This window comes from Dromaius novaehollandiae, chromosome 1, assembly GCF_036370855.1.
Source record: "Dromaius novaehollandiae isolate bDroNov1 chromosome 1, bDroNov1.hap1, whole genome shotgun sequence".
In the NCBI taxonomy this organism is placed as follows: domain Eukaryota; kingdom Metazoa; phylum Chordata; class Aves; order Casuariiformes; family Dromaiidae; genus Dromaius; species Dromaius novaehollandiae.
Genome location: NC_088098.1, coordinates 20,415,739 through 20,438,995, shown reverse-complemented (window position 1 = coordinate 20,438,995; position 23,257 = coordinate 20,415,739). Strand labels below are relative to the sequence as shown.

The window sequence follows — 23,257 nt, the reverse complement described above, 5'->3', positions numbered from 1 at the left end:
AGTCATTCTTGGCAGAGCTTGTACACTGCCAGTGCAGACTGGAAAGCTGGAAGCACTCAAGGAAAGTGGGGACTTTTCCTGTCCTGGTGTGGTCTTACATCTGAATTACCAAAAAGTCAATGTTTAACCTCCCCGAGCAATTTCTACCATTCCTTCTTTAAGAATTGCTTCCTCCCATTCTGCTGTTCCTGTATCTTTTTCAGGTCCTTGAATCACTATCCATGCTGTGACTGAAAAGGTAGCTGAGAGAAACAATTTAGACAGCAACATGATAGAGGAACAGGAGGGGAGATCTTTATTTCCACTCTTTATAAACAGTGGCACCTAAAAAAGAATAGTTCTATCAAAATGTGGAGATAATATGTATTTGAGCAAAGACTCCGTGGTGAAGAGAATCCGTTTTCATCTTGTCCCTTTGATAGTTTATTGAATGTAATCAAGCAATGTGAGGTCCATAAAGAATTCATAAAGAAGGGCAGTTCGTCTGTCTTCAGAACTGACTGACCACTTTACAAAACGCTTTTAAAAATGTAGGTACTTAAGCACATCCTAAACAGAATCACAGACTTAAATTTAGGCCTGTGCTTAAAGCATATTGTTTTGCTAGGACCTAATTTCTGAATCAAATATCAGAAAAAGAACTCAGGAGCATACCTATTCAGATCAGGATGGTTTTCAGTTGAATTTGTTATAGGTTTAAATGATGAGAAAAATGATGAAATGCTGTTTACCCAAGCAGATACAAAGATTAAACATATCAAGTCCAGAATCTGCAAATGAAAGAAAAATAGACTCCTTTCCAGAAGTTACATGAAGATTTTTAGAGGCAGGTATTTGGAAGTAAGACTGCTTCAACTACAATGACTGTTAATTTCAAAGGACTAATGCATATGATTTTACTTCTGCCAATACTATTGTAATTATATTATTTATTTAATGAGAATTAAAATATAATTGTAATGAATTCAAATCCTTAGTATGTGTCTATACTTCAGTCTGCTGCCCAGTGTAAATATGAGCCCGCTTGCTTGCCAAGAACAGTCTGTCTACTTCAGCCGAGAAGTGGGGCAAATAAGCTCTGTTGCTGCACTTATGCACTTTCCAGTCTCCAGCCTGGCTTGCTTATAACACCCTGAGATTTTACTATACCACACTGTTGTTTGCAGTGTTGACATACCCTTCTTTTAATAACTTCGGACAGCAAGAAACCATCAGCAAAACACAATGTGGTTCTCAAAAAGAGTTTCAGAACTGTGAGCTGCTAGTGAATAGCAGTCTCTGTGAGAGCAATGTAATTTATAATCCGTATACAGAGCCCCTGCAATTAATATTCATGCTACATATCCCAGAATAAATAGGAGATGGCAGTCTGATCCACAGCCCTCTGAAATTGATGGAAATCTTTCCATTGACTGCAATGGTTTCTGGGTCAAGCCCAAATGTCCAAGAGTTTTTTAATCTTAAAAAAAAAAAAAGAAGGAATTCACTCTCCACATTTTTCAGTCCCTCACATTTATTGTCAGCAAATTTCTGTCAAAATAATGCCTTCCTCTGCAATGGGACTCTCACTGAAGCCAGTATGAGTTATATATACAGAGACCAAAGACGTAATTTTCATGTAAAACTAATAATAAAGTGGAAAGAAACTTGATTTTGAAACAACACAAGATACTGTTTAGTGAGAAAGCAAATCTTTTTTCTTAAGAAGTACAAAATAATTCAGGTTTTGTATATCTGCACGTTAAAAAAGGAAATTTTCAGAGAGGCACATTGAACCTCCAAAATATACATTAAAAAAACATTCATGTCAATCTAATACCATTATGACCATCTTCTTTAAACACTGCAATTACAGTCTCCAATGGTAAGTACATGAATGGTAAATTAAATATGGCCATTTAAATTATTTTACGCAAAGCAAAGATTTTTTCTACTTATTAAAGGAATTTAATAATATTTATAGGTGTCTTTGTTAAATGTGGATTGACAATGAAATTAAAGAATAAAATATCATTTATTTTTATGCTACCTTATAAATTTTCAAAAGTCCAAGATCTCTGACAACAGTGTACAGTAATTGGATTAAAACTACTTTCAAATACTTTCCACCACATCTGTTACTTTAAACATCTTGCAGAAAACACAATGTCTATATAATCATTTTACAGTGATTATCAAAAACTATCATGGAATTAAATAAAAGTGGATTGACATGGTTTCTTCCCCCCAAACAATAAAATACTAGCACCAGACAAAATATCATGATTTAAAACTCAGTGCTGGCTCTCCTCCTCTCCCTTTCTTTCATTTTAATAACTAAATAGAACTTATTTTCCAAAGGGTGACTGTTAATATGCAAATTGGTTTCCAGAATAGTTTTCAATAATCAGCTTTTTCTTGCATTTTGTTTCAAGAAAGAAAAGAAAAGAAAAGAAAAGAAAAGAAAAGAAAAGAAAAGAAAAGAAAAGAAAAGAAAAGAAAAGAAAAGAAAAGAAAAGAAAAGAAAAGAAAAGAAAAGAAAAGAAAAGAAAAGAAAAGAAAAGAAGATATTGGAAATAAAGTCCTACTGTCAACTAGCAGTGAGTCCCCACAGAGGCAAAAGTAGACATTTCACGACGGATGGTACTGAAAGGGGAGAGCTCCAGTTCTGTGGTGTATTCATTGTCATTGTCATCACTTGTCACTGTTGAAGATTTCTGGATGCATTCATCACAGCAGCAACAACAACACTCCATAAAGGCCCGGCTGAAAGGTTTACAGAGGCAGAAAAGGAGAACTGGGGTAACACAGGACTTAAAGAACAAAAGGAACTGACTAATGAGATGGAGGAGATCCATAGTCTGTCGAGAGACCCCTGTGGACATGTAGGCAGTCACAATGTTGCAGATGTTTTCAGGAATGATGCAAAACCCATATAAAATGGTCAAAGCCACCACTGTGCAGTTCATCTGACTTTCTAGCTGAATTTGCCGCTTGTTCCCTCTCGTGCAGGCCTTTTCTGCCCTCCTAATTTTCCTTGCTGTTACCAGGGAGCAAGTAATAGTGAAAAGAGTAGGCAAACAAAAATAGCAGCCAAAGTACCACCAGAGTCTTGCCCCATCATATGTGAGAGCCAACACATAGATAGTATCAGGTAGTGCAGTGGAGATCTTCACCACACACCGCTCTCCTGGTGGGCTGCCACTGTATTCAGCATCTTCCTTGGTCAGCTGGCGCAGCACTACCTCCGGGAGTGCCAGGAGCAGCGCACCCACCCATATAACAGCCAGCTTGGCAGTCGTTGATGTACAGTTTTCAATCATCTCATAATACATCTGCACATTGGTGGCAGCACGAAAGCGATCTATGCAGAGGGCACACAGTGTGAATGTGGTGACTCCAAGAGAGGCTACCTGTAAAGGAGAAAAGAGAATACGTTTTAATACTGTCTGAAACAATAAAAAAGAGAGGAAAACTACAAGGCTGCAGTCTTGATGCTATTCTACTCTGGTGCCCAGCAATTAATTTCATGGACAGTGGAAAAACTTCATCAAAATTTCTCCTTCAAAGTCTCACAGTCCACTGTTATGACAGTCTTCTCCAAGATAGAAGATGAAGGTCTGAACGCCCTCAGGCAGAAGAGATAATTAATTCCTTAGATGCTGAGTGAAGGCTCTACTATTGAGCTGTTCTCTGAACGGGGGATGTGCTCTTTCAAAGTTAAAGGGAGCTTAATTAGTACTCTGAAACACTTGGTAGTCTAGTGTCTTGAATGACAAAGGCAAAGAAAAACCTAGTGTAGGGGTATCAACGTTGGAGACAGTTAAGCACCATGCTGCTTAGCACCATCAAAAGCAAGAGGTGTCACAATCAACGCTTCTCTTCAAGAGTTTGTTGAACTACCATCTAGCATAGGTCTCCACAGAATAAATCCTTCTGTTGGTCTGCCTCCAAATATTTATTTCAACTTGGTGTCATCCCCTCCTGGAGGCCCACGCAAGTATCAGTGTGACTCTGAGTGAAGGAAACGGGGAAACTGACCTGTATACAAAATGAAACCTCTTCCTCCTCCCATTTTTCTGAGGGGTCGTTTTCAGAAAGATCAGTTCCATCACAGGGGTGGGAAATAAAAGTCAATAGGGGAGAGATGCAAGAGTCTTCCCTCAACAGAAATTCTAACTTATGCCCACCTAGCTTGTTCATTAACCATGCAAGGGATCATAATGTCAAAACCTTAAACGGCTGCAAAATGTAGTAACCTTGGGGATTAGGCATTCGCTGAATGGAGTAGGGTCCGACAACTGCTACTGCGGACTTGGGCTCTTAAGTGAAATTTTCATGGTATAAAGGCTTCCTGTAATCTGAGTCCAAAGGAGCTCTGTCTGAAATCTTCCAAAAGCCTGTGCAAAAACACTCTTGATAATTACATTTTAATAATGTATCTTCAGTATTTCTTCTGGAAACAATCACAGGAAAATCTAGGCTTAATTACATAGGAAAGCGTCGAGTAGAAGAGTTTACTGCAGACTAGGAGGAATGGCAGAACTTTCATTGTTTAAATGATCTAACGATGGATTAGGCAGAGCTCTCAATTATGCACTGCAAGGAGCAAGTACAAAAAAATGGATATGCTTTCTAGCTTTAATAACCATCATCCAACACATGAATAGAAATCTTGTACTGTCATGAAAGATAATTTCCTATCATTTTATCCTGTTTATAATTAAATTTCCTAAAAACAAATTTGCAAGAAGACTATATACATTTTGGCCTAATCCTATTTCTAATAAATTCAACTTCAATTCAAATTCAAAGCAGAACTCCCACTAACTTCAACAGGAAAAAGATCAGGCTTTTTGTTGCATTCTAATTCATTTATTTTCTTGGTTTTGTAGGCTGCTGTTATGCTCGAAATGTGTTGATGCAAAAGAAAGGACCTTGTTAAATAACTTTCCTAATAAATTTAAATAATGCTTACTTTTATCATGAATTAGCCATGTGCCCGTGCAATTAACTGGTAAATTTAAGATGATGTCAGGCAGTTCACTGTAATTATTGCTTACTCAAATTTGATGTGCAATGATATATTTAAATTTTATATTGGTACATTTCAAAAATGTATTCTGATTTCCAACATTATTTTGAAAAATTCTTGTTTATGCAGCTCTCGTAAAAAGTTCTGCAAAGATACATAGTACAATTATGCACAATTATATAAATGTATCATTAATTTTGGCCTTCAATATTTAATGGCCATATCAAATTGCTAAAATTGAATATCACTGAAAAATGTTAGGCACTTGGGATTAAAACTGTCTGGCATTGGCTTAGCTGAGTAATTCTGTGAAGCAGCTCCCTACAAGATGGAATGAGGAAGATGCAATCTCTTATTAATTAACCTGCAACGGAAAGAATAATTAATGATGTCAAAGCAGTACCATAAATATTTTTAATAGGCAAGACTATTAATTTAGGGTGATAAACTGTCTGATAAAGCTCAAAGAAAGCTTGGTAAATACCAGTAAAAAATAAAAACTACTTTAAAAATTAGAGTTAAGAGGAAATCTTAAAGGACAATGTTAAATTGAGCTAATAAAAGATAATTTTCATATATCACTGCTGATAGTCACACTGTTAAATTTAAGACTAATGATTTTGTTTCCAAAACATTTAAATGTGTACAAAGTCTTTCAATTCCTTAGAGTGACAGCAAAACCTTTAGCTAGAACATCCAGCATGAATAATAAAACAGTCAAGACTCAGCTCTCTACAATTGCAGGAGACAGGGAAATAACGGAGACTCAAAAATGAGTAAGATTTGAAAAAAATCAGTAAAACAGATGAAAATCTGAATTTTTGTAAATTCAAGAGTTTTCCTTCTTAGCTCTTATTCTAATGTGGCAACATGAGCCTCTTCTCCCCCCACACCCCAACCGCTTTTACTGTTTTAGCATTCCATTACAAACATCATGTTATACAGTGGCTACGACATTAAAACTCTGCAGCTGTTAAGCTTGGGACTAATGAAAGAAGACATGTCTACCATGAACAAACGTAACCTACGGGGTTCCTGTCACATTAATTGACCAACCACTTGGAGGTTTAAGACAGTGAAATAGAGCAAGAGGAAACAACTAAGAACAGCAGAAGTCAGCTTTGAAAATTCTCCTGTGGGTTCACTGATGAAACAAACTAAATAAAACTAGTGTTTCTCTGCAATAGGCAGGGGTTTCCTATTTTATGTAGATTAGTGAAGTTAGTGATGGAACACCTTGATTAAAGAAAAAAAGAAGGAAAAAACACCTCCAAAGACAAATCTTTTTCCAAATATCCAGAACACAGATGAATAGGGAATCACTCCAGCTGACCTGCTTAAAGGCACTATAGTAATTTGGCAGTCCAACTACTTCCCCGCTTTTGCTTCCCCTGTGTTGCAGGAGCTGAGTAATAGCCATCAAATCAACGGGTGCTGTGCAGGGCTCGCGTGGGCAAGCACTGGGACATGCATTACACATACAGTTCAGTTTCATATGGTTTCAGTTTATGGGTGTTTCTTCCTACTAGTCATACTAAGAACCAGGGTTAAGCCGAAAAGGTGAAAGAAGCCAAAGAAGTTTCCTTTATATTCTTTTGCATTGTCCTGAAATAAACAAAAAATGAAGATAACTCATTTGATGGGGTGTAAGTAAAGGATAAACTACAAATCCTAAAATATTGTGAAGCTGTATAGGGTATATTGGTGCTCTACCGGCTGTAACAGCTGAGCTTCTGGTATACTGTCGCAGCATTAATTCCAGCTTTCATTTCTCTTATTTTCAGTGACAAGCACTAGCAGGAAACGAGAGGAGGAAAGAGTGAGTCAGGCCTGGAAGTTTTTGATCATCACTTAGTTTTCTGATTTATTTCTATATGGTCCCTATGAAGATTCTCCTTCATTCATACCAGTCGATGTCTTTCTCTTACTAGATCAAAACAGAAAAGTCTCCAAATTTCTAACTGAATGGCCACAGATCTGCTTTGAGGAGGAGGGTAAGTAATGCCGTCCCCACCCTGCTTTGGGCAGGGAACTGCTACTTAAGAGATTACTACCCATAGCATGTACAACCCCAAAAGACTGCAGTATTCTGACAAGAGAGTTTCTTTTAATATTGTTGTTCCTTTAAAAACATTGACAGAGACGTTATTGGGCACTGTGGTGTTCCTTCAAGACACAGCATAAACCTTCAGTCATTAGCTCACCAGCTGTTAGTCAACTGTGTCAGAACTCATTTAGGAAACTGAGGCCACAGAGAGCAACAGCAAACTCATGAACTGCTCAGCTTAACTGCCTCAGTCTTCCTTCCCGTCCTTTCGACAGACCCATTCCCCTTCCACGTGCTCCAACAACTACTGAAATGTTCTCCGGCTCTCCCTGGCCTGTCCTACTTCTCCTCCTGGCCACGGGCCTGCAGCACTAAGCCTGGCCCCTCTGGAAGCAGAGCCTCCAGCTGGGCAGGGAAGCAGTGCAGATTAAGTAGGGTGAGCAAAGTCAGCAGAAATAAGACTGAATTCCTTAATTCTGTCTCACGAATACCTGTTTGACAAGATGAAGGTAGTGAAAACAGAAACAGAAACAAGATCAGAAGGGTGACTGGGTGAAGCAGTTGCTTCTAATAGCAGAAACTGGGTTTTCTAGGCCAAAATATATTTTATGTTGGTAACCTAGTGTTTCTTAGATGACATGGCACCCTTCTTTTGTTGGAAGGCAGGATGGGTATTCAAAACATTTCCCCGTTGTAACAGGAAAGCTGAACTACAGAAAAGGTTGGACGCCACAGAGTTAGCTGAACTGACTGTGAGCTCTCAGCAATAACCCACTAGACTCGTTCTCTCCACTTCTGTTATACCATACAAAAAAGACTATAAAGTTATTTTTTCCTGAGTCCATCTTATTATGACTACTCTATATCCATGTCAAACTCCATATCCTTAGGGCATTTTTAATGCAACACACCATGGCGGATCTTGCATACCTGTAAGTTTTGTCCAAGATAAACAAAGCTAATGCAGACTGCAGTATTTTTCTTGTGACTCTCTGTATTTACAGGAATAAGACTGGACTACTGCAAAATAAGGCCATCCCATCGCAAAGAGTTATTTAATTGTTTAAAATCATTTACACTTCTAGCTTCAGTTCTTTGATTTTTTTTAAAAAAAGAATGATAGTCATTCCTACAAAAGAACAAAAATGCAAAAATGTAATCTCTCTATATTCCTTGCATGAAGTTCTATTAAATATTTGTTTCTGGCTTTATGCATGAAAATAAGTAAAGGTCACTCAAATAGTTAAACCACTACTGTGGTGTGGCTGAAATAATTCAGTAGCTAGATGGTACAGGGGTCAGAGTATCCTTCTGATATTAGCAATTAGCTTAAGCATCTCAGAGGAAAAGATATCTCACCTCAACTATCTGAAAAGCAACGTGATAACACAGATGTTCCACACGTGTATAAAATGTTTCCTTTGTGCTATTATCAATGTTTGTATCAGGGAGATACAAAGCGTGTGTGTTTTGTGTCTATGTTATCATTCTGTATATCCTAGGAGTAATAACGTTCGGAATCAACTTCCGAGGGCTGTTCTTGAACTACATTGGAAGAGAAAGCTAACCAGCCTGTCAGGACACTGGAAGCAGTCATTAGTACACCACGTGATTATCCAGAGTGTTGGAAAAAATCACAAAACACAGAAGGACTCCACTTTTAATTCATTTTCCTGTTTGAAATCTACAATGGTACCACATAAGTAAATGAAGCTCTGTCTTTCTTTTTCTCTCCTTTCCTTTTTTTTTTTTTTTTTTTTTTTTTAATTTAAGAAAGAAGGGAGCAGCCTTCCCCACCAAGGATCAAGTTCTCATCACTGCACACAAGGGACTAATTCTTAATATTAACAACATGGAACTACTGCTATTGTATCTTCCTCTTCCTTCTTCGCAGAAAAAATCCTGCCATATGGAGAAATGACAGCCCAATGCTGAGACAATATTCAATGGGATAATGGGATATCAATGCTAGGATAGCAGATGCTGCCTTTTTCCACAAACATATAACTTAAATGTTACTGACCCAATTTTAAACCTAGTCTGACACAAATTCATTTCCATAGTGAAATGTTGCATGCAAAGTTGAAGCCAAAAGCAAATTTTTATGGACAATTTATAAACCCCTAAGGGCAGGGTTTGTAACTGAAAGAAAGATTGACAGAACAGCAAACACGGCAGCTACTATCATCATGCAGCTAGTAACAAAATTTTTTTTAATGCCTCTTTTTTAATACTGATTTTTTGAAATAATTATTTATCGTTTGCTCAAGATACTCTGCTCAGTTAGAGACACATGTAGCCATCGTCCAAAAAGCTTCCAATATGAAGCTTTGAAACAGCAAACTTCTCTGAGGATCTTGGTCTACGACCTAGTAGACTCTCTGGAGGATCAGGAGCCTAATGCTGACTGGAGTCAAAGAAACATAAAGAAGATACAACACAGCAAAAAGACTCAGAAAAGACAGATAATATACAGCTTTTCAAAACTCCTATTAAAAATGTATTTGCTTCACTAAAGTGAAACTTTAAAAAAAGGATCTCTACTAATTGCTTTGGAGCAGGCAGAGAATGGCTGCTTTCTCTGTGGTACTCACTTGTCTCTACCAAGTAAAAGAGAGAAAGAGGGGGAAAAAGTTACCTCAAAATTGCCCTGAAAAGATCAGCTCCAAGGAAAAAGAGTAATTTGTATTCCAGGCCAAATCAATCCATATGCTGTCTATTAAGAATATTAATCGTGATAGCTTTCCTGAACTGGAAGCTACCCACCAGAAACACGAACAATGCCACAAACCTACTACCAAGAGCATGCACGGAGATTGCAAAAGCAAGCCTCAGATTTCAGACCTTCACTGTCAGTCTGCTTCATTGTCAACCCAGTCTCATAAGGGTGATATGTTCAAGACAAAAGAACCATAAACTTTGTCTTTTTCTATTTTGGGGAGGATAGGCAGAGGGGAGGCCACATTTATTAGCCCTGAGTGCCAGGATGAGTACCATCATCTGACTTGGCAAATTCTTGCTCTGTGCTGGACTGCCTTAAAAACCTTAAATCAGCCTGCGTATGCCCTTGTTTGAGACCCTTTCCCAATTCTAAATCGTTATTCCATTTTGAGTAACTTGTCTCTGTCTGTTGGTGATACCTATTTCCAGCTACCTTAGTCAAACTCATCAAGTTTCTAGAACAACCTCTAACAGCAGAATGTGCACAACTCTCGCAAGCTTCCTTTTAAAGCCTGAAACATAGTTTCCAGCTGACACAATCCATTTTTCTCCTTAAGCAAACACCACAAGCCTTAAACATGTTACTTAGCATCTTCTCTATTGGCTTCTAACATTAAAATAAAAAATAAAAACATTGCTTTGCAGGACTGTTATATTTAACAACTGCGAAATATTTAGAGGTACAATAAAATTACTAATTTTGTTTATATTCACACTTCTTTCTATGGAGGCCTAATTCAGAGTTGGGAAAAATGCAAAGCATAAATCTATAGGTAGGAAAGCAGAAACTATACTGTTTTGTGCTCTTAGTTTTCTTCTAGTTCTTTTGCTGAAAAGGCTGGATATGGAAACATGTAGAAACAAAGGATTCCAAATTGGTAAGATTCGTGGAAAGGGAATTAGTCAAAACCGTTGTTTTTGTATCTGGAAGACAACATACAGATAAACACTGAGCAGGTAAACACTACAGACATGGATGCCAAAAGTTAGACTTACAAATCCTTTGCAGAAAAGTGGCAAGATTTTAAGAACTGTTGAGCAGAGGATTAAAATTACGAAGCAGGGGCACATCTCTGCACATCCTGGGTAGACTAGTTGCCTCAATTTGTTCTAATTTCCTTCTCAATGAGTAGATTCAAATCTACTTTTCCAGGACAGTGTCATCACCAGGATCAAGTGAAGTCCTTGTGGGAGACAATTTCCTCCACTTCCACTAACCATGTGTCTTTCCAGCTTTGTTCTCTAGCAGTTTTGCTCTCATCACATAAAGACCACATATGAGGCACAGGAGAATGAATTTACTGGGTTTTTTTTTCCTCAGATGTGTACAGTAGTACTTATAAAAGTATAGCCAAGACAATAGTTTTAAAAGATAGTAACAAGTGGCCAAACTGTGATACAATATATGGCTGAAATGACTGCTTAATGTCATAACAGATCATAACAGATCTTTATTGGGTATGGGAAAACCACTCTTTAAACTAAATACCATGAAGAAGTACTACTGCTGGAAGCTCAGCATTTACCAGTACAAAAATACTTAGAGATATCATGAATTGTTTTCACAAAGGTGTGTGCATATGCATTATCACTGGTAACAGAGGCTTTTTTAAAATTCTGCATAATACCCATTGAACAGGACAAATAAAAACCAACTGGCTAAACTAAACTCAAGATTGCTCATTTGGATTACTTCAAAACTTTAAACACAGTACAAAGCAAGCTTGAGTTATGTTAAAATGATATGTTACATCACCTGCTCTGGATAATCAGATGTTTTCCATTCCCTAGTTCTGTGTAGTTTTGAAAGTACAAGGTAGTATGAGAGAGGGCTTAGGCCAGTAAGGCTATTAGATACTTAAAACTGAGGGGATATGTCTGGAGTGGGACCTACAGCTCTGGGTGAGACCTGCAGCCCCTTCAGGACAGTGCGAGGAGAGGTGGGCATCTCAAAGAAGAAATACAGAACATCCAGAACATGGAGCAGAGAGACACCTAAAAGTTCAAAAGGATGGGCTATCTTAAAGTAAACACTGACAACAGCTTAAAATTTGTCTGTCTTCAGCAAGATGCTTCTGTTAGTTTTCCACCAAGGCCCGGAAACTTTTCCTAAAGATAGGTGTCTACAACTTTCCTCTCAAGGGACTAAGGTTTTGTCCTTTCCTCATTGCGTGAGCAGGGGCGAGATTGCCCAGGTGAATTTACAGGGAGGAAGAAGGCAGCGTAGCTCAGCCACCAGGTGAGCGCACTGCCCACTGCTGTGAATAATCCTTGACACAGCAGAGAGAAGCAGCTGCTCATGGAGCAGATTTCATGACACACTCCACAGCTGCATCATTCCTGGTGGCGCCACCATCACCGCATCAGGCCTACGAGGTTAGAACAATGCTCAGAAGGTGACACCTTTGTTCTCACTCCCTGCTTTGTCTCAGCAGGATCAAAGCAGGTTACCGGACAGTGTCCTTCTCACCAAGCTCAGGGTAAGCTGTGGTGAGGCACACCACACTGCTGCTGTTGAATATGTGTCACTCACAGCTTACAATGGAGGGGGAAATCCAGCCTTCTACTTACTGTTCCCAGGGTGATGTATATATTTTATATATATGAGCATTGTATTTAATGATTGCTAAATGAAAAAATAGACAATTCTTGGGGCAAGATGTAACCCCAAGGCTACATCTTTTCAGATGGGTACCTTAACTACAGTTACTTGAATTTCCTCAGGGGAGAGGGAATGCTTAACTTCTGGACCTCAGTGATACTTAAGCTTAAAACAAGCACCACGCTACTGGGTCATCATGACTGGATTGGTGCCAGTCTTGAATAACAGTTCAACTCTAGGCATCTGCAGAACTTTATTTCAGTTGCTGCCACCCCCCCCCCTTTAACTTCTAATGATGCTTTTTTTTCTTTCCACTTTAATGTTTTCAGGATTACAGTTCTGAATTTTGACAACTATGTTTCACATAAGCCACCTTCATGATTCAGTGATGAAAGTGTAGATTCCAGAGCATCTGTATGCTGGGCAATCCTAAAGATATCTCCTTCTTCCATAGGGCTAAAATAATTACAAACTAGTATCATTAAAATGAAATGTAGTTGTACATTAAGCCATCTGTTTTTGTAACACTGGAAGATTCTCTCTGTTTCTTATCCATTTAAATTAGTAATACTGTCATTAAAATATGACGTTTTGTGCATTTTCCTTTAATTTACACAGTGACAAACTCCTTAGCACTCCAAACTGCACAGCATAAGCAACTAATTTGGAAAAAAAAGACATGGCTGTGCAAACCATTTTCAATTACTGAGCTTTAATTAGAATCAGCATTACAAAGGATTATTCCTATTTTGTATGTGGATCCACCAAAAGAGAGTCAAGAAATGAAAAATGTCACTATACAAAAGTCCTAAAATACTTTAGCTACACTAGCTATTTTAATTGAAATGGTTACACTTTAACTGAAACTGTAAGTACTTATTTTATTGGTTAACAAAGTAGCCACAGAACTGAATTCAGAAATTTTGAGGGCTCCTAGCTGAAGTTACTGCCAATGAGTATTCCCAACAAATACATATTACAATTGACTACATATTTGTTTTTTCTTAAACATAAATTGATAATCAAGTGCACTCTAAGTTTCTCAAATCATGAAAGTGACTTACTACTAGACTTAAATTCATCTAAGTGTAGCACAGCTCCACCCCTTGTCCACCAGTAACAGCATGTATCACATATAAAAAAAAGTAATGACAACTCTTTTAGCGGCTATGTATGTCACACGTATTTCTAAACACTTCCTTAAAAATATCGGCTGGCGGGTAATAATGTGTTACTCTGTACCAACGTGCTGTGGAAACCTCTCTTCTCTGCATTAAAAACAAGGTTATCTTGCCTAACATATCAGATCAGTAAATCAACAGCTTTCTAAGCTTTCGGTTCAAGAATAATGTTGAACATAAGGTTTTGGGCATACAGCAGAGCTTGCCAGAATTATGGGCTACGACCCTACCAACAAGCCTCAGCGTTCAGTTCCAGTAAATAAATAAAGTGGATGACCTGAATGCTGCCAGCAGGACTCGGGCCAGCTGGCTGAGGGCTTCTTTGACAGAACCTCTGAGCAAGTGCCAAGGGGCTGCGATTTAAATGACACTGGGATTTTTTTCTTTTTCTTTCTTTCTTTCTTTCTTTCTTTCCTTTTTTTTTAAGATAAATCAAATAAATAAGTGTAAGATTTGGACGCTGGAGTATAAATTAACAGCACATACATCACATTGACGGTGCTTTTCACAGTCACCTTTTTACAACCAATCCCCAGTCACCTCTTCCTTCCCCTTTCCTGAAGCAGTTCACTTTAGGAAAAAAATAAACTTAAAATCTAATTCTGAGAAGATTCTTTGCCTTTCAAGCCTACAAGAAGCAATAAAAGTTTGGCAGAACTGGCATGACTGGAAGAGCTACATGCGATCAGTTTGAGGCTACGGAAATCCAGGTGTTGCTGGTCCTGAACCGGCCGCAACATCCTCGCGTCTTTTGAGGGCGCGGGTCGGGAGGGGAAGCGCTCGCGGGCAGGCGAGCGGGCGCTGGGACCGCGGGGGGGCGGCTCGGCTGGGGTCCCGCCACCCCCCTCCCCCCCCCACCACCACCGCAATTACCTCGATGTACGGGACGATTTTGCAGGAGAAGTCTTCTAGGAGCCACTTCTTGGTGAGCTCCTGGAAGATGACCAGCGGCAGGCAGAAGAAGACGATGAGGAAGTCCCAGAAGGCCAGGTTGGCCAGCAGGGAGTTGGAGATGCTCCGCATGTAGTAGTTGTGGCAGACGATGCACATCACTGCCATGTTGCCCATGATGCCGATGCCGAAGATCACCACGGAGAGGCACATGACGGCGTAGGCGCCGTACGACTCCTCGGTCAGCGGGTAGAAGGGGTTGCGGAGGCGGGCGCGGTGCCCCGTGCCGTTGCCGCGGGCCCCGGCGCTGCCCTCGGCGCCGCCGCGGGCCGAGCCGTTCAGCGGCAGCCAGCGCGGGCCGCCCGCCGCCGCCGCCGCCCCGTCCCCCGCCGCCGCCGCCGCGCCGGCTCCGCGCTCGCTCCGCGCCCGGCGCCGCCCGGCCGCGGCGCGGGGAGCGCAGGTGCCGCCAGGCCCCGCGGCTGTCCCCGCGCGGGCAGCCCCCCGCCGCGGGGCAGCGCCGGGCGCGGCGTCGGCGGGGCCGGGAAGGGCCCCGCGCCCGGGCAGCGCCGCCGCCGCCCGCCGGCTCTGCGCCCGCCGCGGCGCCGTGGCCAGGAGGGTCGGGGGCGGCGGCGGGCGGGCGGCGGGCTCCGGGCGCGCCTCCAGCCCGCCGCCCGCCCGCGGGGCCGGGGCGCCGGCAGCCCAGGCCCCCAGCAGCTGGCAGAGCAGGGCGAGGGCAGCGCCGCGGGGCCGCATGGCTGTGAGGCGACCCGGCTCCCGGCCCCCTTTATAGGCGGCGGCCGCCCCGCTCGGCGGGGCTTGGGGCCGGAGCCATGTCCGCCGGGCCGAGCCGGGCCGCCGGCGCCTCTCGCTCGGGAGCGCGGCTCCTGCCGCCGCCGGGGGATGCGCCGCGGGAGGCGGCCGGCACTCAGGGCGCGGCGAGGCGAGGAGGAGGAGGGAGGCTCTTCTCGCAGCCTCCCGGGGCAAACCCGGAAAGTTGTGTCACTGTCTCCGCCGCTCCGAGTTAATGTAGCAAGTGCCGCCCGGGAGGACCCCCCTCCAGCGCTCCGCCCTTTCCCGGGGTTGTTGCCTTCTGCTAACAGTTGCACCGGGTCCTGTGCTGCCTATTTGCATCCTCCCGCCGCTGCGTGTAGTTGGTGGCTTTATTGGTAAGGAAAGGTCTCTTGCGGAAAATACCTCCCCTCTCCAGACAGCCGCAAACACTCACTCCTCTTCTCCGGCAACCGCGGAGAAAACAGGTTGCTACATGCAGCTTAGGGTGTTTAAGAGCTTTGCAACTCTCGCTGGGATTAACAACCGCGCCGCGTAAGCGCTCGCGCGGAGGCGGCAGCGCACGGCCGGCGCGGCAAAGTTGCTGGTCGCGGTTCTGGCGGTGCCGGCGGGAGCGGCCGGGCCCCGCGCCCCACTAACATGCTGGTCGGCTGCGCCTGCCCTGCGAGCCGGGCGGCCGGCGGCGAGAGCCAGAGGCGGCGGCGAGAGGCGCCCGGCAGGCAGAAGGGCGGCAGCGCGGCGGCTGCGCCTCCGCCCGGCGAGCAGCGCTGCGCCACGGCTCTGGCCGCGCTGCGCCTGGCTCGGCTCGGCTCGGCTCGGCTCGGCCCGGCTCCGCCGCGGCTCCCGGGCGCGCAGGGGCGGCGGGCAGCGAGGAGCGAGGAGCGAGCGCGGCGGCCGCACTGCGCACGCGCCGCTCGGCGGCGCCGCGGGACCGGCGCTACGCTCCGCGCCGGGCGGCGGCAGGGCGAGGGGCTGGCGGCGCCGGCTGCCCAGTGCGGAGGGGCGGAGGGAACCGTTTCTCTGTCGTTCCCCTCTGCATCCCTGCCGTCGAGGGGCGGTGGAAGAAGAAACGCCGCGGTGCCGCCGGAGGAACATCTCCCCTACGGCCGAGCAGCGCCCGCAGCGCCTCGGGGTATTTTCAGGGCTTGAGGAGGCAGGCCCACCTTTCTTCCCTTTTCTGAACATTTTTATATGCTTTTGTTTCTTGGCTTTGTACAGTCAGATGCGTTTTCCAGCTTGCTCCTCTTGTTTCTCAGATTTTTCTTTCATTCAAGTGACTTCTTAGTTGACCAAAGTTGGATACAGTAAGTATTTCACTGTAAGTACCCTTAGACTGTGGGGTTCTCCATCACTATCATTTCCATTTTTATGAGTTTTTGTCTAGCTTATTTCTAGCAGGTTTGAATGTTTTAACTGTATCTCATAAAGCTGCTTGAGAGCCATGCTTTTTTTCTCAAACTTCCTTAGCCTGTTTGATTTAAAGGTGAGGATGTTAGTCAAGGCAACAAGAGCTCCCTCCTTCAGGGACCGAATTCAGGACCAGGGATCCGGTCCTGTAAACGCCTGTCTTGGGGCCAGTCTTTCCAGGCTTGGGAGTTGTGCATGAGAGGCACTGGCAGGTTAGGGCCCTGTCTTTTCTCTATGGTCAACAGAGAAAACCATGTAAATCTACAGCGGTAGAGAATACACCAGATACATCTGTCACATAGGGTCACATCTATCAGATATAGTAAAAGACACAAGACTACTACCATTGATTTCAACGAGGTTGAATCAAGCTGTAGTGACAAAAGGATCTTTCCATATGAATTATTAATTATTATTTATTTATACAAACACAGCTGCACAAACTCACCTAACTGCCGGGAAGTTAGGCCTTACATAAAGGTGCTCACTAGGTTAACTGTGAACGGAGAGGGAAAGTGCCGTCTGAAGACCGTTAATGCCGTATTAATGTCCAAGGTATGTGGTATAAATTGCGCTCTGGAGATGCTTCTCTCTCACTGTGTACCCTAGAAGGAGCCTAGAAAATCAGTTTGGATGAAAAGCTTGACTTCTCAGTAGCTAAAATTAGTGATTCGAGTCTTGTGCAAATTAGGTGTAGCACCATTTCAGCGGGCAGCGCTATGGTTATGCAAAAAGACACAGGACAGACTGAAAAGTTCTTCCTTATCCTGAAACCGTTCTCTCATACATTCATGTGAGGTGTGATTGTGGGAAGCCTGAGATGTTTCTAAGCGTAGAACAAATGTAACAAATTAGGCACTGCTGTGTTAAATGTCCCTTCATGTAAATTAGGCCATTTTATTCTTATTCTTCCTTAGCAATATAAGTATCATCTAGTGGAGTTAAATGGTCAAGCTAATTTTCAAGCTTCCTAACAAATAACAAGTTTTATCTAATAAAGATATTTAGGAACAGGAAAAAATGACCAGCAGGAAAAGAAGAGAATGGTTAGTATATTTTACCCTTTTTTTCTTGTATTTTTTCTCCCATTTGATTCTTCTGAGCTCAGCTGGTGCATAAAAGGAGTTAATGATGATAATGAGCTTACATTTACTGTGCCTTTCTTCCTGAAGAGTCCCAAAGGGCATTACAAACAGATATGATAAATTCACTGCTTGTTCCTAAAAGGATACTGCAGAATATTTATTTTGGCTTTTATATGGAAGGAGCAGACAGGAGTTAGCAGACATACTGCCCTTCTGCATACTCCTGGAAGAAATATGGATCACAAAGAAGAAGGTTAAGCAGTGTTTGGTTTACATCACTGATCCTTTAATGGGCAACTGAGCAGTGCATCGTTTTTCAGTGCCAGCATTTCATCTGGTTTGTAATACAGAAAATTGATTTCTGAACAGAAAAAAAGGCTCATAAATTATCGTTCTCTGCCCACAATTGTGTCGCATTTGCCTTACTTCATTAAGTATTTGGTTTGTTACAAAGAGCAGTACATGCAAATATTTAGATTTTCTAGGCTGTTGCCATAAAACCACCCTGCCCGGAATGGAGGAGCTTGTGGTATCTGTGGAGCTGTGACAGAAGTGTTCTTCTGGGCTTTTGTCTTGCTAAAACGTTGTACATAAAAGAGGTGATATTCCTTAGGGGTTTCTCATCTCATTGAGACATAGATTTGTGTAGAGTTAGGATTGACGTGCTGCCTCTGCACCTCACCGTAATTACTTAGTTCTGCCAATCTGCAAGGAGCCTCTTTAGCTGGCTTTAAAAACAATTATTTTGCCATGTTCCCTTGTTTACTACTTCAGTGTTGCTGCCTTGTAAGATGCTAGGAGTCTGAAGATTTGGTTTTCCTGATTTCTTTGGTTTCAAATACTTCATTTAAAAAATGCTGCAGTCCATATAATTTCTGTGTGGTTGTTAGTTTTTTGTTTATTTCCAGTGTGTTTCGTATTAGTTAGTTGTTTCTTTTGATAAGATCTTCCTTTAGGATGACTTTCCTACTCTGTCACATTCTGATTCTTCTGGTTCAGTCAGGCTTTCACAACTCTGTAGTGTGCTCCTCTTTTGAAGAAGTTCTACATATTTTGACAGTCCTTCTACCAAATCATGCATCAGCCTAGAAATACTCTCATGAACTATAAGCAGATAATTATAACACATTAAAAAAAAAAACCTCTGCTAGATGATGGAACTGAAATTTTGAGATGTTTTTGCAGCCAAAATCTATAATAGGAAAGACAATAAACGTTCCTATACGAAAATGGAATTTGAAGGGTTTCCAAATACATTCATTCTTTCTTCTGTTCTATTACATTTCATTGACGGTAAAGAAATCAACAGTTTTCAATGTCTATAGCATGTTTTTTTTTGACATCTCCCATACTCATCTGAATAAGTGATAATCTTAGCCTGAACATGTTACTGTGTTGCAGCGAGAAGGGATTATTGCTGTCTTGTTTAGCTCTCCTCAGGGTTCAGCTGGTCAGTGAAGAAGGAAAAGGGTAAATTTCCCAGAATAATTTTGGTGCTTCTTTGCTTTTAAACTCTGGTATATTCAGACCCCTTATACTCCACTGTCCTTCTCATTTAGACAAAAGAACAACCCTTTTGCATGGTTTTGACAAACTGATCTGTTGACACTGTCTCCTTACATCTCCTTGGGTTTTGATGTATATTCCTCTGTCAGAGAAATCTGAGTTCAGAGAGAACATAATTTCTACGATGCAGTATCACTGGGGTTTTTATTTCAGAGAGACCAAAATCCCCTAATCAACGGAAGGATCTTTGTTGTTGATTTCAGTCGCTTATGTGGCTGGACCAGGCTCAGTGATAATAAACAAATGCTGAAAAGGTTGAAGTTGAAATTCGAAAAGGAGTTCAAAGTTTAATGGTAATGTTGGGAATTTCTTGTAACTACTGTTGTGATTCTGCATTTATTGAAGTCTGTTAAGAAAGCTTACAGTGGCTCCTGAGTATATGTTACTATTCCTATCTAGCTTCATGTTTTTCCTTTTAACCTTTCTCTTCTCCTAAAGTCTGGGTTTTGTTTTAAAAGTCAGCATCAGCAGCCCATATCACAGAGTCCAAGTAGATCTGTTTTTAAAAAATTATTCTTGTTTTGAAACATAATTACTGGCAATCCTTCTGTTTTATTAGTAATAAAGAGACAAGTGATCTGCATTACATGGAAAACTGAAGTGTGACTGATTAACGCTTTTCTGTTCTGTATTTTATCCAAAAGGCAGAGCAATGTGTAGAATACCCAACAACTTCAGTAGTCAGAGAGAGAAGAAGATAAAGTCAATACTTTTTTTTAGAGGTGGATTACCTGGGGAGTAAGTTACATTTATATAAAGTGGAGTTAGGGGAAAAGAGTATCTATTATTAGCAAATATCCTGGATAGGCCATAGATTAAGACAGTGAGAATGAAACCACATCAGTCATGTTCATCCACACCAAGTCATTCTATTTTAGCCTCTCATGTTTAGCATCATACCAGTAATCATTTCCAGGAATTTCCGTGCTCAAACAGAAAAGCAGCCCCAATAATCTACAATAATCTGCTAACAATCTACTAGAGGTGAGATGGGAAGGCATTTTTCTCATTTGCCTGGCTATAAAATTCAGATCAGGAAAAATTAATAAAATATTTCCTTTGTTTAATTTTATCCAAGATTTTCACCCTTCCATCAGTAAGAAACATAGAATGGCATTAAGAGTATTGTGGTAACAGATTTAACTTTTGCAGACTTTTTTATTGGTAGCCAGTTTTCAGTGTAACTGCTTTTCTACACTATCCATCATTGGTGAATTTCTTTCAACTGCTGGATTTCACAGAGTTCTGGGACTTTATCATTATCACCATTATTATTATTGTTATTGGTCGGTTGCTTTATATAAAAGAAGCTACTTTTCCTATTCCTTCCAGAGCCTTCTTAATTTCCTCATACAAAGAACTGGTCATGGTGCTCTTCATTTTCTTGACCTCCAGGCTTGAATATTGCAACTCATTAGGATCAGAGCCATAGACCCTGAGAAAACTCAAACTGGCATGCAAGGTTTCAGTCAGTCCGCGGGGTGATCCAGGAACATTGCTCCAGTTAGTCACTGCTTGTGCTGGTTTGTTATTTAACGCAGAACTGAAGTTCAATGGAAATTAAGTGCTGATGGACGAGGACTTCTAAGCTGCGGTCCATGAAATAAGGATGATATGTGAGGCTATAGCAAGTGTTTCACAGTTGATCTGAGGAACCCAATGGAAGAATAAAAACTGCACCAATTCCACTCAAAAATGTGCTGAGAAATTCTTAAGAGTTGGCGGCAGTTCATGGGTCCCAAAGGTCTGGGAAGCGTTGCTGTCCTCAGGACAGAACAAATTGTCAGGCAGAACTCCTCTGTCACCACTTGATTTCCAGCATAAACCTGGTGGTGACAGTTGCTACCTCTTCTGTTTTCCAAGTGTTGTAAAGAAGAGATGGCATGTTCTTAGCAAGTGTGTGGGACTTTTCTTCGTTTGGTTCTCATTTTCTCTCTTTCCTTTCAGCAACTCTTACACAGAGACCTTGCTGCTGCTGGTGCCAGTGGAGCAGTGCCCAAGTTAGTTGGTTAGTAATGGAGTAAGAAGAGAGAGAGAGAATGGGCGAAGAGTTGTATAGGTGAGTGGAGGACAGGGTGCGAGAGAAGGAGGCACGATCGGCAGCGTGTGTATGGCATCTGGTGGAGTCAGGGAGCAGATAGGCCAAGGTGGCAGAGGCAGTTGAATGACGTCTGAGTGGTTGGTTTTAAGTGGTAAGTGCAGAAATAAAGAGAAATGAAGAAAGTGAGAAAGAAGCTGTAAAGGACAAAGAGGGAGAGGAGTCGGGAAGGCTGATAGCAAGAAAATAGTCACGTGTGAGGAGGAAAGGATTCTCTTCAGAGGAGAGCAAGGGATGAAGGGCAGCAGAAGGAATAAAATGAAGAGGGAGAAGCTGCAGTGGTTGCACAGAGGCTGTCTCCTCCCAGAAGAGCACCAAGCAGACAACTTTAGATCATTTGTCCACAGGCCTGCCTGCACCTCTCAGTGTTGTGGTCTTCCTCATCTCTCTCCTCCTTGTGTGGCTCTCAAGCTTATACTCTAGTTGAGAATGTTTAAATTTATTTAATTGTAAATACTTAAAACTTTACATGTGCTCCATGCACAGAGGATTTTCTCCCTTCTTGTTCCAAATTAAACCACTGAATGGGCAGCCCAAACATACACTGGCTTTTGTGGCTAATGCAGTGCACTCCAAACCTTCATGGATATCCTGCCCTTCATTTCCAAGGGCCATTGTTTTGCCTATACATTTTTTTTTCTGTTGTGGACTGTTCTTTCTCCAATGCAGTAGCTTGCTGCTTTCTTTTTACTTTCTTTTTTTTAAAAAAGTTAGACTTTAGTTTGTTATTTTCTGCCCATGCTTCTATCCACTTTAGAGTTGTTCCAACTGTAGTTTCATCTACAATGTTTATTTACATGCTGTTTAACTCTCCTTCCCATTTATTAATGAAGTTATTAAAACAGTGTAGTGAAGTGACTTCACACCTTGCAGTAGACCCACTATATACCTCCCCACAACATAGTGCCATCCACCATTTATTACCAGCCAATGTTTATGATCCTTCAACCTGTTTTCAATTTACATGACAGTGCTTATGTCCAAAGCAATTTAAATTCCTTTTGGGAGATTCAGGGAGACACTGTGTTAAATCCTTTATTAAAATCATGCTGTGTATCTTTCATCTAGGATTTCTGCAGTTCTATCAAAAAAACAATCATGTTTCTTTGGCACAACATGCTTCTTATGAACCCATGCTGCTTATTGCGTATTGTTCCATTACCCTTTGAATGTTTAGAGGAGTGTTTTGGCTCCTCTCCCTCTCCCTCTCCCTCTCCCTCTCCCTCTCCCTCTCCCTCTCCCTCTCCCTCTCCCTCTCCCTCTTCCTCTCCTCTCCCTCTCCTCTCCTCTCCCTGTCCTCTCCTCTCCTCACTTGTTCTGTTCTTTTTCGTAACAGAGTATGCTTGAAATTAGAGTCATTTATTGGTAAATCGCCCTACTGATGTTTGATACTATACTTGCTATGCCATATTCCATGACTTTTCAGAAATAATTTCCAAGAACTCAGTATTTTCAGTGTGTAATCAGGGAGACATTTCATCTGGACTAATTGGTTAGATGCTGCTGGTTTTCTTACTTGTGTTCTATAAATAGTAAATTTTTAATGTCTTATTTTTTGTCAAACCTACTCTTTTTAATAAGAACAAAAAATAAATCCATCTATCTGGGAATCATGAATTTTGGCTCTCTCTCTCCTACTGAAGTAGCCCTACTTTCAGACAATGCTTGCATTTATTTTTTTATCTTTTAACAGTCCCTTTGGGTATCATTAACTTGTTCTTGGCTTTATCTTGAAAACCATTGAAGCATTTTGACCCTGATCTAACAAAGTATGTGAGAAATATTTACTTTTCATCGCAGAAGTTATCATGCAGGTTTCTTTATGAATATTCATGCATTCAGGTTAAGTGCAAGAT

At 41.7% G+C, this 23,257-nt stretch overlaps 1 protein-coding gene across 1 annotated transcript; it reads right to left on the bottom strand.

The window, feature by feature from the left end:
• Nucleotides 1-1,491: 1,491 nt before the first annotated feature.
• On the bottom strand, nucleotides 1,492-15,508 carry GPR37 (G protein-coupled receptor 37). The gene is made up of 2 exons (XM_026113035.2): nucleotides 14,439-15,508; nucleotides 1,492-3,392 (listed from the first exon to the last, which is right to left on the bottom strand). Exons 1-2 carry the CDS (start codon nucleotides 15,207-15,209, stop codon nucleotides 2,574-2,576), a joined length of 1,590 nt encoding a protein of 529 aa, XP_025968820.2. The 5' UTR covers nucleotides 15,210-15,508; the 3' UTR covers nucleotides 1,492-2,573.
• Nucleotides 15,509-23,257: the final 7,749 nt, after the last annotated feature.